The 19,138-nt window shown below is 35.3% G+C and overlaps 1 protein-coding gene and 1 long non-coding RNA gene across 3 annotated transcripts; both read left to right on the forward strand.

Annotated features, from left to right (window-relative positions):
• Positions 1-187: 187 nt before the first annotated feature.
• Positions 188-18,716, forward strand: LOC123718445 (KAT8 regulatory NSL complex subunit 2). 2 transcript variants are annotated; one of them, XM_045674935.1, is made up of 11 exons: positions 188-253; positions 2,242-2,402; positions 2,876-3,069; positions 8,678-8,791; positions 9,540-9,637; positions 11,559-11,718; positions 12,964-13,127; positions 14,752-14,897; positions 15,924-16,061; positions 16,541-16,672; positions 17,744-18,715. In XM_045674935.1, exons 2-11 carry the CDS (start codon positions 2,253-2,255, stop codon positions 17,867-17,869), a joined length of 1,422 nt encoding a protein of 473 aa, XP_045530891.1. In that variant the 5' UTR covers positions 188-253; positions 2,242-2,252; the 3' UTR covers positions 17,870-18,715. The 2 variants fall into 2 exon arrangements, with proteins under 2 accessions (XP_045530891.1, XP_045530890.1); XM_045674934.1 differs by lacking the exon at positions 188-253 and adding an exon at positions 683-799 and having other exon boundaries at positions 17,744-18,716.
• LOC123718447 lies at positions 3,092-4,692 on the forward strand. Its single transcript, XR_006755024.1, has 5 exons — positions 3,092-3,615; positions 3,699-3,856; positions 4,282-4,390; positions 4,463-4,556; positions 4,627-4,692. It is a non-coding gene; the product is annotated as an uncharacterized LOC123718447 (long non-coding RNA).
• Positions 18,717-19,138: the final 422 nt, after the last annotated feature.

The raw sequence follows: 19,138 nt of genomic DNA on the forward strand, positions 1-19,138 counted from the left end.
TGTTATCATTTGAGTGATTTATAAAATAGAGTATAGCATTTTTTAAATAAAAATACACTAATTGTTCACTAAAAAATGGGTAGATAATAATGAAAAGTTTGTCAACACTGATTATTAATAGAAATGTTACGTAAACAAATATTTTTATCCGTCTATAACTTTGTATGTATAGTTACGCGGCCGCCATTGTAAAATTACGGTGAATTCACAGCGAGGTCTCTGGTGACAGAACGATGATCTGCAACAATCACAGGTATGTTACACATTATCACTATGTATCATTTGAAAGCGTATACTTTAATCTAACTCTTGTGCATATTTTTAACACGTTTTATTTAGTTTAATGCCAGTAATCAGCATTTTTATTAAACGCACCTTGATTCCTTGTCACACGGTGCAAATGGCCGACCGCCACTATTTTCAATTGACTTCTTCATTATAAATGATGAAATATATTAACTAATGAGGTAAATCTAAACATATTACATTAAAATTAGTTAATTATTTTATCGCATCCTATATTGGTATTTAAACTCCGTAAATATGTTTCTGATATTATAAAATATTAATGCGAAGTTATTATGATTCAACTATTTTGCTTTGGCGGTAAATATCGAATGAAATTGCGAATGAATGGAAATTTTTATCATAGTTATTAATTTATTCACTGATTAAGTTGGTATTTCATGAATGTTTGATAACATTGAAAGTTTAAGTGAAAATAATTTTAGCATAATGTTGTTAATACATAAAGACAATAGAAAACATTTAATCCAACACAACATAAGAATTTCAGCCCGTAAGTAAAACGTATACGTAACTAATAATGATAATAAATTAACGTCATAGTTTTTATTTATAAAAAATATCATAACCAAAATGGCGGAATATTTTATTTACACGATTTTGGGAACATCACATAATAATATTTTTTTCTTGTTATTCATTAATTTAACAACTCCATTAGTTAATTACTTTATTTCTTGAAATAGTGTTTCATTGTATTCCCTATCATTTAACTAATCTATAAACACTTTCTTTGTTATGATTAAAAATCATTTAATCAAATTAATTTTTTATTGTCAAATAAAATAGTTATTTTGTATGAAGTTATTTGCAAGATAGTTTTTAGTGGTATTTTTTTGAACTCTAATGGTGACTTTTGTGAATACACAAAAATACATACAACATATGAGTCAAGGTATAATAAAGTATTTTTTTATTATTTGCCTTCCGGTCATGCTTTAGGGCCTTACACACTGGCAATTAGCGAGCGTTTTAAAGCGTCGCGACAGCGCAGCGCATACGCCGCGAGCTCGTATCCTCGCGGCGTACCTTCCGCGATTTATATACTAAACAAGCAACAAGGTAGTAGCAAAATGGATTCAGACAAGACGCAGGAAGCGAAAGCAGACACAACGACGAATATGATAGGATCCAATCAATCAATTGGGAGAGGGCTATGCGCTTTTCTGCGATCGTGTTATAACTAAATTCGGTCCTACCTGCGTATGACCAGTTCTACATTTTACGTGTTTGATACCAAATGACTTACGACACGAGGTGTCCCTCAAGTCAGTGTGTCTAGAAGGCTCGTTATTACTTTAAGGAACGTGTTAATATACGGTGTGATTATTGTTAGAGTACACATATGGAAATATTTAAATTTTACAAACTGTTAAACACCACCGCAAAGATTTCACCAGATAGCAGGTAACAAATGTCACTAATCACCACAATGCAATGGCGAATTCTGAGTTGCGAGTAATTAGTAAATTATTTTGTGGGCGAGTGTACAAAATGTCGCCGCGATGGCGCAGCCTCGTCGCGGCGTGCACGCTGCGCAATCGCGTAGCTGTCAAATCCCCAGTATGATAATGCACTAAGTCTGAGGACCATATTGCCTTACATAATATATTTCTACTTAAAATGCCACTCTTGGAATGTGGATTAGTTAGCCCGCCATTAAAAAACACTCACATATATATCTTATAAGTTTATAGATATATTTTCATTATTCATCAATTTCGGTTGATTTATTATTCCGTTTTCGAATGTTCAGAACTAAGATATTATCTATAGTTATTAAATTACTTTAATTCTGTCTTCGTTATGTCAAACAACGGCAGCTGGCACTCTTTTAAGTAAACTCTTTTGTCTCTTTCTGTCAAATTGTGTTTACGCTGTGATGGAATGATAAGTTTAATTAAAAAAGTGCAATTAATGAAATATATATTTTAGTTAACTCTTCAATGATGTCCCAATCCACGCAACTCCATTTACCCAAAGTGAGAATGTTGTCTCGTGGTGGTAGATCTATCAAGATCACAAATGTGAAATCCATCAAGCCACCAGATGCTGAGCTGATGAAGAAGCAGGAGGAGGAGAAATTGAGGGTTGAGGTAAATATACCGTGGCTAATATCGCGTTTAAATAGGGGTTGGTGGTTGAAGGGGGAAGGGCGGTCCATATTCTACTTCGTTTCTCAAGTCATTATCTCGTGATGAGTGTTGTCAAATGTCAAACATCAACATCAGAAATAAAAAATAGTTTGACGTATCTACAAAAACTACATGAAATACGCACAAGCCGTTTTGGAGGTTCTTTGGAAACACCAGATTTATGAATAATGATTTTTTTGTATTGTTATTATAAGTGTGGTATGATAAGGGATCTATGTGGGGTATGATCGGGTCTAGATTACCAAAGGTGGTTTGATGTATAAGCAAGTGCAAGCGGATGGTGAGGTCGTGTAGACCTTGTCGTAGCTGGAGCAAATCCAGGAGGTATTAGAGGAGGGACCAGTAAAATGTACCATTAAGCATGCTGGCAAGTGGATCCTTTTAAATGACTTAAGGTTTTTTTTTAATTCTAGTTACAAAAGGAGATAGCATCCCGATACCGCACCTGTGGGCATCAGAAGTACGAATGCCTCCTTCCAGTGTTGGGGGGTCGGGCATTCTGTGCCCAGCATATATTGGATGACTCCACAGCGCCGTACCAGCAGTGCGCGCATGTTAATTCCCAGGGTAGGAGGTGCCCTGCACCAGCCCCAAAGGTGGATTATAGGTGAGGTTCTAACAATTTTTTTTGGAAAAGTACAGGATTCTGACTTGAACCTACCCTGAGAGACTAATTTTTATTATTTAATTATAAATATAATATGTATATATAAATATCATGGATCTATCAATATGAATGATTATTGAAATTATTTCCATTTGAGAACTACCCTCTGTTTAAAATTGAAAAATAATAACATAATACAACATTTATAGAGATTTTATAATAACCAACGACTGAGGAGTTGGCCTATTGGCGTGTGCCTCTCAACCCTGGGGGTCTACCATGAGCTCTTATTGCGAGACTAATGACAACCTACGACTGCTTATTCGTACCCACGTGACGGTAATCAGGTTTCGTTCATTCATTTCGTTTCGTTTTATATGACAATTCGTACCGTGACCGCTGAACCAAAATATGACAGTTGGGCCTTCGAACTATGACAGAACAAGCGATTCTAGAAAAGTTACTTTTCTTTCAACTTTTTTTGTGTGGAAAGTGTCCAAATATTAATTTAATATTTATTTTCGAAGTTAAAATAAGTTTGTTAGAGTAAGTACAACAATTTTAACTATTTCCTTAGGGTTATAAAGAAATACATATAAAAAATAATTATTTATATTATAATTTCATAGATGACAGATATCGCGCGTTTTTTGAGTTTGTTGAATTGGATTATAAGGAAATACAGAATAAATAACTACGAGGACAGGAATTCCGACGACAAACCGACCCTTTAGATCTGATTGATTCGTATTTCAAAGGATCTATAGATATGTCGACTGAGCAAAAGGTAACGTACTAATTCTTCATGATTATTTAGTTTATTACCAAGAGATAAAATAATTTTTTTTGGTAGATTTTGACAACATTATCTTTTTATGAAACAGGATCTTACCAAAGACCAATTGGAGACATTAGTCTGCACTCACTCATCACCCAACTTACTTCAGACACACCTGATCCATTTCCCTTAAAATTTTGCAGAAATAAATACAAATAGAACAAATATATGTTTATTGAAAGAAATACATTGAAATTTAATAACGTTTAACAATGTGCTAAATATTATTTATATAACTACTGTAAAAATTACAATAACTATTAGAACTTATACAAAATACTTCTTTTTATTAAATTAATCATTAAAGTAACTCTTATCTTCATACTACATATAATAGATTCGTTACTTTGAATATTAACAAAATAATATTTTAGATTCTACCAAAAATGTTGCATGCCTGGTGTATTGGGATGTATAGACTGCAAATTGCTATTATCAGACCAGCCATACATGAAGAAAGATCATTCATTAAACATTCCATTGGTATGATGTTTGGAACTATGAAATTTAATCTTAAAATATTTGAGAAATATTTATTCTTGAATTGTCTTTTAGATTTGTGATGCAGAAATGCAAATATTACCAACGTGGCAACTAGGTTATATTGATTTATTTCTATCGAGTGACTACTGTTAAAACTTTTCCTGTGGTGAGTTTATTTATTTTAATATTTGTTTGTAAATGTATGCATAAATATCTTACTAAAGTTTATATTTCAGGTGGGCCATTATGGAAATGACATAAAATCAATTTTTAATACGGTTTCTGGCACACCCGAGAGTCATTACACTCATGCCCATGCTAACACAAGAAATCGAAAGGACAATTGGACTTCTTAAAGCATGTTTTCAGTGTCTATTAGTTCAGTGCATATTACATTATAAACCAGTGAAAGCAGCATCAATTGTTAATGTTTTCGTATTCTTACACAAAATCTGTAATGAAGCACAAATTCCTGTGCTTGGTGAAGACCAAATGGATGAGTCCTCGGTTTCGCTTATATCTTTAACTTGAATAATAAGGCTCTTCACCGAGATATGATTACAATGTACATACACCTCGTTCAGTGTTGTGCCAATTACCTGAAAATCAATTGTATAATTAATAAAGATACACTAACATTTGAAAGAAATTATTTTTAATTTTTTCATTCAATAATGAGCAAGGATTATACTATATTTTATTTTAAGCTTTTTAAAGTAAAATAAGGACTTCTTGCTTTATTTTGTGCTCTATGTATGAAGTTTTTATGAGATAATAAATAAAGATTTCAGATTTAATGATGTTTTTTTGTGTATGTGTTACATTTTCAAGTAATTCATCATTTCAATCCTGCTTCAAATTACCTGCTTTGAGTATGTCTTTCATATGTTTAATATCTTTAACATGCACTCTCCACAGTTCTAATTTTTCTTCTTTTAGCTTTGTTTGTTTTTGAGCTTCTTCAATTAGAGCTTGAACAGATCTCGCGTAGCTCGACGACGATGGCTGTTTACAGCGCGAGGTGGTCTTTGGGATCCTATATTGGTTGTTGGCAGCAGCTTGTGTACTACTACTGTGTGTGTTGGCGACTGTGGGCTGACTGTTCAGTTCATACTGTGAATGTTGGAATTGTATATGTTGGTAGTTGTTGTGTGGACATCGATGGTGGTGTATGGTTTGTTATCCCTGAAGGACCAGACCGGTGCTCTATACAGTCGGTATGTGTAACAACCCAGTTAGACACAGCTAAAATACTGTCTGTAAAATTTGTAGTATCTGTCGGGCAGGGTTTGTGTCTGCAAGATGGAAAATAAATATTTAAAATATAACTAAACATCTGATATTGATATATTTTATAAAACATATTTCATAGATATATATTATTGTTATTTATTTACCTACTCATTCAACATTTGCCTGTAAGGTGAAGGTATGTATGTAAAATCACACAGTATGTTAAATCTTTGGGTTTTTTTTTAATAGTAAAAGATTATTAAAGAAACATATGTAAGAGAGATAGATATGCTGAAGTAAAGGCCCACGGGCAATAAGGATGAAGTCCCACTGTATTATTATTTATATTTTATGTATATAAACTTACTTCCTTAAATGGTTCAACTCTAATCCAAAACCATATCTTATCAAAAACATATCTTCTTTCTTTTCTTTTTGTTTCTGGTATTCCTATCCACCACTTCTCTCCCTTGATAATTAAATTAGGTGGGCCAACTTTTTAAATTTAGTTTTATAATCATGCCATTACTTAAATTATTCAATATTTTTGTAATCATCTAGTGTTATTGTACAAAAATAGCTAAATCAATAAGTTATATAACCTTTTTTCTTTTAATTTAACGTTAATATTTATATATACCGTACTCCATGCTTTAAAATCTTCAACTGCGCCATCATCATTTAATCCCATCGCAAACTCTCCCCACATTCTCCGCGAAAATTCTCTCAATCGAGCTTTCAGTTATCAGATCACTATTTTAATTCAAAAATTCCCGCAAATGCACAACTGTCTGTAAGTGACTACGGTTCATTAATGAAAAACCTTATCTAGTTTTGTCTAAACTTTGAACAAAAAAATGAAGGAATCAGTTTTGCATATGCATAAATCATGTATGAAAAACATTTACCTCATTTTGAGTATATATTTTAAACAGAAATTTTAGATTTCTTAACGTATAGTAATTAATACTTTTGAAAAAAGCGCGGCAAAGTTGACAGCGAAAGAACGTTTAAAAATGTATGTGTCAAATAACAAATCACCAGCAAACTATGCTTAAAATATATATATTATTAGGATAGTTTTTATAAATAATTATATGTTTTAAATCATAATACCTTATTGTGTTTGATAAATTATTTAAAATAATTTTATATTTTATTTATTTTTTTAAAAAACATCTGTCGAATAAAACTTGACAGTTAAATTTCTATACTAACTAAACATAGAAACCTCAATATTATCGTTCTTTCGTTCGGTATTGCGATGCGTTTCAGCTAGGCGATTATGGTACGATAAAATTCTATTGACTTTAGGAACCTAAACTCACCAGCATCTCAACTGGTGTTGTTTTAAGAAAGCTCATGGTAGGATTCCTGAGGTCATGCCTTCTAACCCTGGCTCTGCGACAATGGAATTTAATGTGCATTTGACACTTGCTCGTATGGTGAAGGGGGCTTAGGGGTTTTTAATTTTTTAATTATACGCTTGTGATGCGGGACCCTTATTTTATTCACAAAGCTTGTTGAGTAAACTTGTTAGAGGATTTACTTAGCCACTTATGCAATAATATTCTTATAACTAGTCTGGCCATAAATATAAAATCTTTTTTTTAAACTTTTTAATATGTAATTAACATATTTTAAATTTGGAACACGTATATTATTTTAAAAACTTCTTTTGATTTTGCGCTATTTCACATATTTTTTCGTTTTCATTATCAAATTACAATATGGATATATGGGGTGTTAAAGAAAATAGGATTGCAGTGATCGCCTTGCACAAAGTGGAGTCATTGGTCATATTTCAGACACTTCAAAAGCTCGGTATCAGACGTATGTTCGTATATAGTACTATCAACAGATACAACAACACTTCGTCTGTCGAAGACCAGAAAAGATCGGGGCGGCCGCGTGCTGTTAGAGCTACAAACGCTGTTAATGCTGTTAATTCTAGCTTTAACAGCAGTAAGCAGAATTCTAATTCGTCTAAACCCCATTAAGAAGCAAAAAATCTTACCGCGAGAAATGAAGATTCCAGCTAGGACTCTGTCGCGTATTATAAATATAAAACAAGACCTGAAGCTCGGTGCTTATCGTCGATATACAGGTCGATGTATATGTGCCCTAAATCAATCTTTACAATTAATGGATCGATCACCTGGACATTAATGGACCTTCTGTCGTGTAATGATGCAAAAATTTTCATGATTGAAGACCGCTGCAATTAGCAAAATGATAAAGTGTACACTCACAGTTCTAAAGAAGCTGTTCAAGTGTTCGGAAAGGTAGAACGTGGTCATCATCCTGCCTCAGTAATGGCAATGGTTTGGTGGGATGTGATTCATCAAGGAGTCCCAAACCTATATTTTTTGTGAAATAGGAGTAAAAACTTCACCCAAAGTGTATCAAGATATATATCTAAGTTGCTATATAGCAACATACTTTTCAAAATTTACATTGGACTTCCTGCAGGATTCTGCACCTGGTCACAACGCACGACGAACTTCCCAAGCCTGGTTTGATACCAAAGTTCCGGACTTTAAGAGCTGAAGACTGGCCCTCATCTAGCCAAGTCTTTAGACTTCAAATTATGGTCAGTTTTACAGGACATGGACTGCGCTAAACGACACGGTGACATCGAGTCTCTTAAAAAAATCTTTGAAACAGTGCGTTAATCCATAAATTCGTGGTCAAACAGTGGTCCTGTATAACAGTCAAAGGTGGTTTTCAATATTCGAAATGGCCACCTTTTTTTGCTGAGGCCACCTTTTGTTGTTGATTTTTTTGCTGAGACTAACAAATATATAATTTTTTAATAATATTACATTACTTCATTTAAAAAAAGCATTTTCATTTGTAACAGAACTTATGGCTAGACCAGGTGTATATATATATTTATATTCTTTTATAATCAGAGGCAGGCCGGGTTGGGTTAGAATTGTTGTAGACAATAGTAAATGGATGAGTTGTATAAACAAGAGTGTTTTTGATTCTCTGTGGCAAATAGTGAGTGCAGGTAAAACCGCAGTATTAAACTAGGATGTTATTTTTCAGCGTATGCTTCGAACATGCCCGCGCAGCCCTACTCAGCCGTCAGCGGAGCGCTGCGCCTCCGCCCCCTGTCACTACGACGGAGACACTGTTAAACCAATTGCAACATTATATACGGTATGTATACTTATAAATTGAATAAAAAAAGTAAAATGAAGGTAAACAGAAAAAAAGACAGATTACAGACAGTTTACTATGGATTCATAAAGGTGGCGGTTCAAAAGGCATCTCCTGGACAGGCCCTCCATGGCCACATCTCATTTAATATCACGTGGGATTGTGGCTATACGTCTGTCCAGTTCCGTTTTAAACAAAATTAAAAATGAGGGTAAACAAAAAAAATAACCTGTCTTCTGTAACTTAATAGCGATTCCAATGATAAATAATGAAATGTTTGTTGGCATTAATTATCCATGAGCAGTTTCTCAATCTTCTCAGACCTTTGACAAATATCCAGTTCTAGTGCAGGAGATGGTTAAGCAGCAAGGTCATATGAGTTAAGACTGCTGACGGGGCTCATGAGCTCCACTTAGTAGGGCATACCTCCGGGATCTGAAACACTTTTCCGGCAGTTTAAGCAATTCCGGAAGCAGGACTATGCAGACTGCCGACAGAACTTTCGCTTGTTATAAAAAATTGGTAGAACAGTTTCCTAAAATTGAGTTTGTATTTTGAATATTGAGTGGCTTTCTCTCTTTTTATCTTCGTCTGCGCCACCTTTACCATTAGCTCTGCGGTCTTTCTAATTAATGGAACACCCAAGATATCACTAAGAGTACACATTTTACATGTACCCTACAAATTTAAAAAGGGAGGGTAGTATAAATATCGATCTACCCACAAATAATAAAAAAAAAAATTTCAGGCCAGAACGTACGCGTACAACATCGTGCGCCTCCTCCGTGTCTGTGGTTAGCGATCCAGCTGACAACGAAATTACATCGCATTCTGTCGATCCGTTTAGTATGTATTTTTTATATTTAATAATATATGTAGTGGCTTAAAAATCTATGTATTTGTGTATAATACTATTTAGTAGTGTAGTTCACTCATTACACTTACCGGTAGCATATTCTAGTCACAACTCTGTTTGGGAGAAGTGTTCTTCAGTTTTAAAGAACTTAAAATCACGCCCTTACCAGAAAGGATTTCATAGGTTTCAATGAGATTTCCTCTTAATCGCCTACTTCATGACTCGGTAAGATCAAGTGCTTTCAGATACTCATCAGGTTTGTTCCCAAGCGCTCTGATCATTTTCGTGGCTTTTCTTTGAGCCCTATCAAACATAACATTATTCCATATATCCCAAATGTATGTCTTGAATACACTGGCTGCCTGATCATTGGTTAACTGGTCTGTGTATATGTAAAAGCAACTTATTATAAACTCCTCTCCCGGGTAGTAGCTGGATTCTTGAGCGCCCCCCCCCCCCCATGAAACGCGCCGTAACGTTTTCTGTATCCAATAGTTTTGTGACCACCCCCAGTGACTCTGTGTACCTAAAAGTTACCTTTATGTGGTGTAAAATATTGGAAAGAGGAAAACAATATTAACAATAACTCGTAATTCAATCCCCGCCCCGCATTTTACAAGAGCAATCCCCCCCCCCCAAATTCGTCGTAACACTTGAACACTCCCTTAACTAGAATGTTCGGACGTCGAAAAAGTCATATTCATTCATAAGTCACTGTGTGATATTTATACAAATGCTAATTTGCATGTATTATACTTACAAACTTAAATCTAGTTTCAAGAGCTGTCAAACCATTTTTTTCTGTATGAAGATGAACGTATAGGGTCCATATTGTTAGCGGTAGTTGATTTAGTTCTTAGGGTAGGAAATTAAACACTTCAATGATGACTTAATTTACTTCACTGATTTTACGTGAACTGTATAACTTCAAACTTGTATAATGAAAAGGCCCGTACGCATGTGTCACAACCTCTTCATCACAACTCTAATCACAACTCCCTCCTCCGACTCGACCATCCCACTTCGGGAAAATGGTCGAGTCAATCCGTAACAACTCGTAAATAACCGAACGAGTCAAATGAATAACTATTGCACATGCGCACTTGTTGCAAGTTTCTTAAGAATATGTCTCATAAAAATGTTTAGAATTTAATTAAATAAATATTAGAAGCTAACAATATTCTAATTCGTATTTGAGCAACATTCTCGCTTTAAATTAATTAATTAATTAATGGCGCTACAACCTTTTTATATCTGGGCCTCAGATTTTTGTATCCGTTCCATGATCGAAATTTTCGCTTGAAGTGCTGTCAAATATGTCAAACTATACATGCATACGTAGTGAATAGTGTGACAGCTCATGACAGAATGTATATGTACCTAATTATATATTTGTTTATTCGTCATACTTTACTTTGATGGCTTAACACTATCTGTGCATTTTATATCCTAGGGTCTATGAATTAGCTCTACATTCTAGTATCTATGGATTCTGTGTCTATGATTAGTTATCAACATTCTAGTATTTTTATTTATTTATTTAGAAGATTAACAGCACAATACAGAATAGATGTATATATATATATATATATATAACAATGTGGGCCTATTACAAATTTTGTGTTTTGGATCCATATATCTTATAACCTATGGATTAGGATCATATATCCTATAACAATTCTAGTATCTATGGATTCTGTGTCTATGATTAGTCATCAACGTTCTAGTATTTTTGGATCATATATCCTATAATCATTCTAGTATCTATGGAGTCTGTTTAGTTGTATTTATTGTGAATCTCTTTATTCACTGTCTATGGTGTTTTGCATTAAGTAATTTTGTCATTAAATTATTTAATTATTAATAATTAAAATAAAAATAAAAATCCTAATATAAAATAATTATTTACAGAGGAAATAGAAGCGACCGTGGTCAACTCTGCTGTATCATCGAATATAATGGAATGCGCGAGCGCAAGTGAAAGTGATTGTGATAGTATCGAATTGAATGAAGATATTACAGACCTGTTGTCTGATACGGAGGATGCGCCGTGTGAAGATCAACCGTTATGGTATGTTTATACAGAGATTTTTACTTATATACAACTATTATATATATTACAAAATATTGACAGACCCAATCAGGCAAAGGCCTATTTTTGACAATACACAATGTGAACTCCCTATTTTGACGTTGCAACGAGTTGTCGTTAAATGTAAATAAGAAAGTATATTACATACTACCGTTCATTACATAATACAGATATACAATTTATTACACCCCCCCCCCCCCCTTTTTCAGCAAAAGCTCTAAAATATAATAATAATAATAATATTCCACATCTTTGACATACATTTGATTAAAAAACGATAAATTTATAATTTTACTAAGATGCGGCCCCTGTCCGGGAGAAGGCCTCCTCCAACTTTTTCCACCCTACTTTATTTTTCGCCATCGTCATCCAATCTCTGCCAGCTACCCTCTCGATCCTGTCGGCCCATCGCTCTATTGGTCTTCCTTTCTTTCTGTTTCCTTTCGGACCCGTCCATTCTGTTACTGCTCTAGACCATCTGTCATCTGTACAACGGGCTACGTGGCCTGTAATATAACAGTACATAAACGTAATAAGTTTTTGGAGGAATGTTCAAAAATGCATTTCGTTTTCAAGCATAGCCAATGTGTTTAAAAAGTAAATAATTACTGTTGACGTAATCGCCGAATAAGAAAATCAAAGACTCCCCCCTCCCCCCTATAGTGCTTACGTAATACTTGAACGGTCCCTGTACAGCATATGTATATGATATGAGAGGCTGAGACCTCAGAACCTAACAACCCAACGGATAAGTAGTGAATATATAAATGAGTACGGGATGTCTGCACCAAGAGACCTAAGGTGACAGACGGAGCCCTGGTGGGATCAGAGGTTCAAGGCAAGAGGGTGGTAAAGGGCTTGAAGTGGCTTCTCCACTTTGAGAGGAAGCGAGAATTGAAGACAGAGCAATATTCAATTCTGAGTTTATTCTTATAAAACATCCTAAATAGATACAGCTGGTGGTGTACCGTTCAGCTGTCAGTTTAATAAAACAGGAGGCTCACCTGATGTTAAGTGATACCACCGCCCGTGGACACTCAATGCCAGAGGGCTCGCGAGTGAGTTGCCAGCCTTTTGAGAATTGGTACGCTCTTTTCTTGAAGGATCCTAAGTCGAATTGTCAAAAATACTTCACTGGTTCCACATAGCGGTTCTGCCTCGACATCCGATGATGAAACTCAGCTGCAGCGTCCATTGTGGTGATGATTTTTTTGGATATTCCAGGCGCGCGGGCGTGTTCACTGCTGAGGAAGCGGTGTCGGAGGCGAAGAGCGTTTTGAAATTGTTAAAAGAAGCGTACGTGGGCCAAATGGAGAAGTTGAGGATCTCCCTACAAATCGGGAGACTGCAGTATTTGAGAACCCTAAAGGCCGAGAAGGAATTGTATTGTTAGTAAATAGATATAGATATATATATATAATTAATAGCAAAAACGCGTCTTAAGCGAGAAAGCGTATAATGCGGGATTTGGAAAATAAGACGTACTATATATTATTATGTATTATGTTCTAATTTTGGTATATATTATGTGTATTCGCTTTGAACCAAAGTAGCTTCATAGTGTCTTAAATCATTGACAGCAGCAGCCTGGGCGTTTGACAAAACCGCAGTTGACTCATCTTCGTCTTCATCGTTATCGCTGAGGGCCTCGTTTTGTGATTGAATTTCGTACGGTGCTACATTGTCATCAATGAGTTTCTCGGGTTCTTCACGTGCCCTTCTGGGGGCTCGGGCTGGGGCGTATTAAACGGGATGACGAATCGTATTAAGCGTTAAGAAATGTATGAAAATATGTCTCAAGTTGCAGAGACTGGCGTAAAGTGGCGTATTATAAGAGAAATCGTATTAAGCGTGATCGTATATTGTTACGAGGGGTTCGGATTGTAAATGCCGTATTCAAGAGTTCATAATTCAGTGGGGAGGTTTATAAACAAATAATCGCATAAATACACTTAACACACACAATACAGTCGCAAATTACTTTAATTGCGTACACAAACTTATCACTTTTTTCTCTTGTAATCGCATTCGATACTAAACAAAACTGGTCGCGTTTCGTCTCCCTTATATATCCCTGGGAATAATGTTAAATAATTCGAGAACTCTAGGCGGAATTGCCTTTGTCTCTTTCGCACATTGCTCCGTCCTTGTCGTACGGCGTTCTAGAGCGCTCGGTCTAGCTTCGTGAAGGTTCCGATCTCTCTCGCGTATCATTCCGTCCTTGTCCCACTAAAAAATTCGGTCTAGAATATTCCTTCTAGAGGTATAACTCGGCCTGAAACTGCCTGAATAAATGTTTCAGCTTCCTGAAAACCTGAAAATTAGAATTTTCTGATATGTCATTGACCATCTTCTGAAACGGTCAGAAATCGTATTACAGCCTGCTGAAAAGTTTCTCTAAGTAGTGGAAAAATCTAGAAACATTGCAGTACCGTATTCGTAACAATATGTTATATATGTGGTAGTAAAGTAGTTAAATCAGAGAGTTAATTGAATCTCTAGAGAGTTAATTAAATGTCGATATTCAATCAAGTCGCTAGTATTTTGATTTAATTAAAGCAGCGTCGAAAACGTTTAACTATCTGTCTGACCGAAAGCCAGCGTGTTGATTAACAATGTAAATCAAGACTTCGCCATGATTATTTCATTTGTTATTGTTATTTCGGTTTGATCTTGAAGAACTGAGAGCTTGGATATTCCGTGTTTTGCTTTATTGTCAATGGTTAGGTTAGTCTTGTTGCCTAGCAACGTTTAGGAAACTCGTTAAACGTTTCGTTCACTCACTTGTCTGACGGAACTTTAGCGACTTGATTGAATATCGATTTTTAATTAACTGTCTAGAGATTCAATTTACTTTCTGATTTAACTACTTTACTGCGACATATACATTAATCGACCCTCTAACACGGTACCACAATGACGCCTCGTCCTCCATATGACGCGGTATTTCGCAAGTTATTTCTGTAGGATTTGTCAAACTGTTTTTTTAATATTTATATAAATATATTTCAGGCAGTATAAACACCCAATCGAAGAGCGGGCCACAGACCGTGCGTGAGAGGAGGCAAATCAGGAAGTTGAAGGCGTACGCCAGTTATCACAGGAAGTATCGGTCGGAGGCCATTTTGGCGAAGAAACTTCAGAAGAAACGTGCTAAGGTATTTGGACGACTGTATGGATTCGTGTTAAGTCTTAATAACTTTATTCATATTGGTATACAAGTATACGTATACGTCAGAAAAGATAAATTGATTCAAAATTTACATTTCCTAAGGGGTAGTGGCATGAACTGGCAAGAAATTCTCTGCCACTTTTGGAAGTGAAAATTCTTTAGGCGATTGAGGGTAGAGTTTTTACAGATGAAACGCAATAATAATAATATTAGCGTCACAAAGATGTGCAGCGTTTTTGTTGAAGAAAAGGGAGAGAGCGATTGGGAGAGAGTGAGATAGAGCTATAGTGAGAAAGATCGAGAGAGAGTGAGATAGAGCGAACGTCGCGTCACGCACAGTGCCATGGAGCGGGTGGTGGGAGAGAGCTATAGTGAGAAAGATCGAGAGAGAGTGAGATAGAGCGAACGTCGCGTCACGCACAGTGCCATGGAGCGGGTGGTGGGAGAGAGCTATAGTGAGAAAGATCGAGAGAGAGTGAGATAGAGCGAACGTCGCGTCACGCACAGTGCCATGGAGCGGGTGGTGGGAGAGAGCTATAGTGAGAAAGATCGAGAGAGAGTGAGATAGAGCGAACGTCGCGTCACGCACAGTGCCATGGAGCGGGTGGTGGGAGAGAGCTATAGTGAGAAAGATCGAGAGAGAGAGAGAGTGAAAAAGGGAGATCGAGAAAAATACACGCTATTGGTTGATGTATTTGCTTAGTAGTTACATATTAGATCTGTAGATGGCAATTCTGTTGCATAACGTCTTGTGCAGCATCATTATCACGTATACAGTGTGTAAACAGTGTAAATATATATATACAAATACATTCTATCTATTCTATCTATTGGGGCTTTTACCTTAGTAATCATTAATTTTTTTTAAAAGTTTCACTTCTGACATCTGTTCTTTGTACGCACTTTTCTTTTAACCGCTGTAGCTGTATTAAAAACGTTAAATCTGTCAACTTAAAAGAGATGTATATAATATATGCCTTTAACCAGAATAAGCCAGGACCTCTGTCAACAGGTGAACGAGATACCCACAAATCGGGGTAATCCGCAGCAAGGCAGGTGTTCGTTTACAGAGGGCGGGGTTCGATGCTCGACGCATACACTCCCCGCGACGAAGCACTGTCTCAAGCACATACTGCACGACCGGCAGCAGGTGGGTGACGGACATTTGTGTGTCTGTGTGATTTGGACACAAAAATGTGTTCTTTATACATATAAACCCTCTTATGACGCGGTAGATCGGTTCGAAACGCGTTGTATGAGTATTCTAGCATAACGCGCTTGTATGACCGGACAACGCGTTATGGGCAAATAATTTAGACAAAATTATGTTATAAACGAAATAAGTACAAATCATTATAAATGTCAGTTCTGAATTATAACGAGTGGAATCCTCCGCGTTGTATGTGGATATACCCGCGTTATACAATTAAAATCGCGTAATATGAAAAAGCGTTATAAGAGTACCATGTTAAAAGGGGGTTTACTGTATAGTAGCATAATAAACACCAAAATAGTGTTTCGAAGCATGCGCGTGCGACCTACCCGTGACGTTGCCTCAGCTCTACCCTACTACTCTATGTTGAAAGAAATATCGGCTCTACTCAATATGTCACAATTGGTAAATTCCAGGTGCTGTTCAAGCAATGCAACGACCAGCGAGGTGGTGTGGCCTGCAGGGAGCCCATCGCCAAGTTGCCTCTCGCCTCCAATGCCTGCAGATACCACACGGGGCCCCCCGTGTATGCAACTTTTACGTTGAAGGTAAGGAATTAGTATACTAAATACATCCAGACATCAGCATATATTATTTATTATGTCTCAACATGACAGGCATAGAATGTTGATTTAATGTCCGGGTCACAAATTAGGGACTGTCTAAAAATTTCATCAAAATCTGTCCGGTCAGAACAATATCTTCTTAATATGGAAATAAAGATGTACTCTTATCTCAGAATAAAAGAATATACAATTTGTATAATTCGAGAAGCAAAGAAAAGCTTAACTTGAAAGTTGATGCGACTGAAAGAAATTTTTGTTAAATTAAAAACACATTACAATTCTGCTCTGTGGCATGAAATTTTAAAATTCATTTATTCATATAGGCAACACAATGTACACTTATGAACGTCAAAAACAGAAATGTATATAAAATGCTTCTAATTTTATATTTACTGCCAGCTCTCAAATCAAGGGTATACAGCGGAAGAAAAGAATCGCCAAGATTTTTTTTGTGTTACACAAAGTTTGTATGGAGGTGCAACCATTACACCATGTTCCACAAGACATTTTAAGTAATTAATAATAATAAATTAATTAAAAACAAACTTTTTTCCTCTATCAGCAGGCGGCATTAAATTGTGTAGTTTCATCAAAAACGGTTCAGCCAACTTTTGTATTAAGTGTTTAAAAATGTAAATTTCTTTGCTTTTCAAATTATACAAATTTTATATTCTTTTATGCTGAAATAAGAATACATCTCATTATTGTTATATAATATTCACAAAATAGAAAATATTCACACACAAATATTTATAATATTCTTAACATATATACTAAAAATAACAAGAAACAAATAGAAAATCAAAACAAATTTAAACAGTTTGGTCCCTCTATGCTAATTCGAGGAAAGCACCAGCTCTGGAGTCACCGGTATTATCTAGGGGGCCTTTTTGAAAGTTGACTTAATTTATTATTCAAATAAACTATATTTGATTAGTATAAAACATATCAAAATCAGTTCAGCTGTTTAGTCAACAAGCCAGCTCAGCTGTTAAACCTTACCCTTAAACCCATATTGTAACAGAACTAATAATTCTAATGAATATTTTGCAGAAAGACGAAACGGACTCGGATGCTGATTCCCACTCATCATCAGAGAGTGATGATGAACTGCCGTCTCCGAGGAAATCGGCTCCGGCCGTGGCCAGCGGCCTGGTCGATGTTATGGGCTACGAATGACATCCGGACAATCCATATGGCATATGGAGTAGCCGAATAGTGATTACTCAGTGTTCAAGTGACACAGATATAAGTGTATAATTGACATAAATCACTATAATTGCAAGTACATTGAGACCGATACAGAACTACTCTTGACCTGTCAATTGACTTGAAATATGAGCCTTATTGTGAAGTTGCCTTAGGTAGCATAAAGTGTATATATGCCCTAAAGTGACCTTTTAATGAAGTAAATTAAATTCCATAATTTATTAAGTTGGCATCGTAAAACATAAATCAAACTCAAAACTAGTATTAAGATTAGTTTTATGAAATATCAACTGCGCTTACCAGCCTTAGTGTATAAGTGACCTTAAATGAATATATGTGACATTAGTTGAAACAATGGTAATATTTTGGCACAGACAAAGCTAAAGCTGCTAGACGACTGGATCTATTTTAACGAGGTTCAGATAGTATTAATTAAGAGGACACCGGGCTTGTCGCTGACGAGCGATCTCTGTCAGGCAACCCTAGTAAGGAAAAATACTAAGGGACTATTACTACGAAATTTAAAAATGATAGTTACAGATATTACTTATAATAATAATGATGTTAGTCTAAAATACATAATAATATTTTTACCTTTAGAAAAAATTAATTAAGACATATTTTTTGATTTTTCATATCATTAAAGCTTCAATTAACGCCATCTATTGACGCGCATTTGTATTTAGGTAGATTACATTAAAATTGGATTTAATTATATGAACTTATTACATAGGATTGCAACTCGAAAATGTATAAAAGAAAATCTCGATATTGACTGTTTATTTATGTATTTTAAATGTTCAAACAATTTTTAATTCATTTTGTAGACCAGACTTAATAAAAAAATAGTGTTAATATATTTGTGTGATTTGACTTGGTTTTTTATTTACTAATGAAAATCTTAAGAAATTCTTTAACAAATACAAATTACAAAAACAAAATACTTATTTAATTTAACGCCCTCTAGCGCCTTAAAACTATAGTACAATACAAATAATAATGTTGAGTTTTGCGCCATCTGTTGAGTAATAGAAGAGGTCGAGTAGATTTGGGATATAAAAGTAATACTGCCGATAGTTTTAACGCCATCTGTTGTCAAGTATTTATAACAAGTTGAAGTTTAACAAAATTGAATTGTTCCTCTAATGACTGGGATTTATAGATTCTTTTGCAAAGCAACCTAAGGATATTTTTGATGAATTTAAACTCCATGTAATTAAATAACGTTACTAATGTAAT

Source organism: Pieris brassicae, chromosome Z (genome assembly GCF_905147105.1).
Source record: "Pieris brassicae chromosome Z, ilPieBrab1.1, whole genome shotgun sequence".
NCBI lineage: Eukaryota > Metazoa > Arthropoda > Insecta > Lepidoptera > Pieridae > Pieris > Pieris brassicae.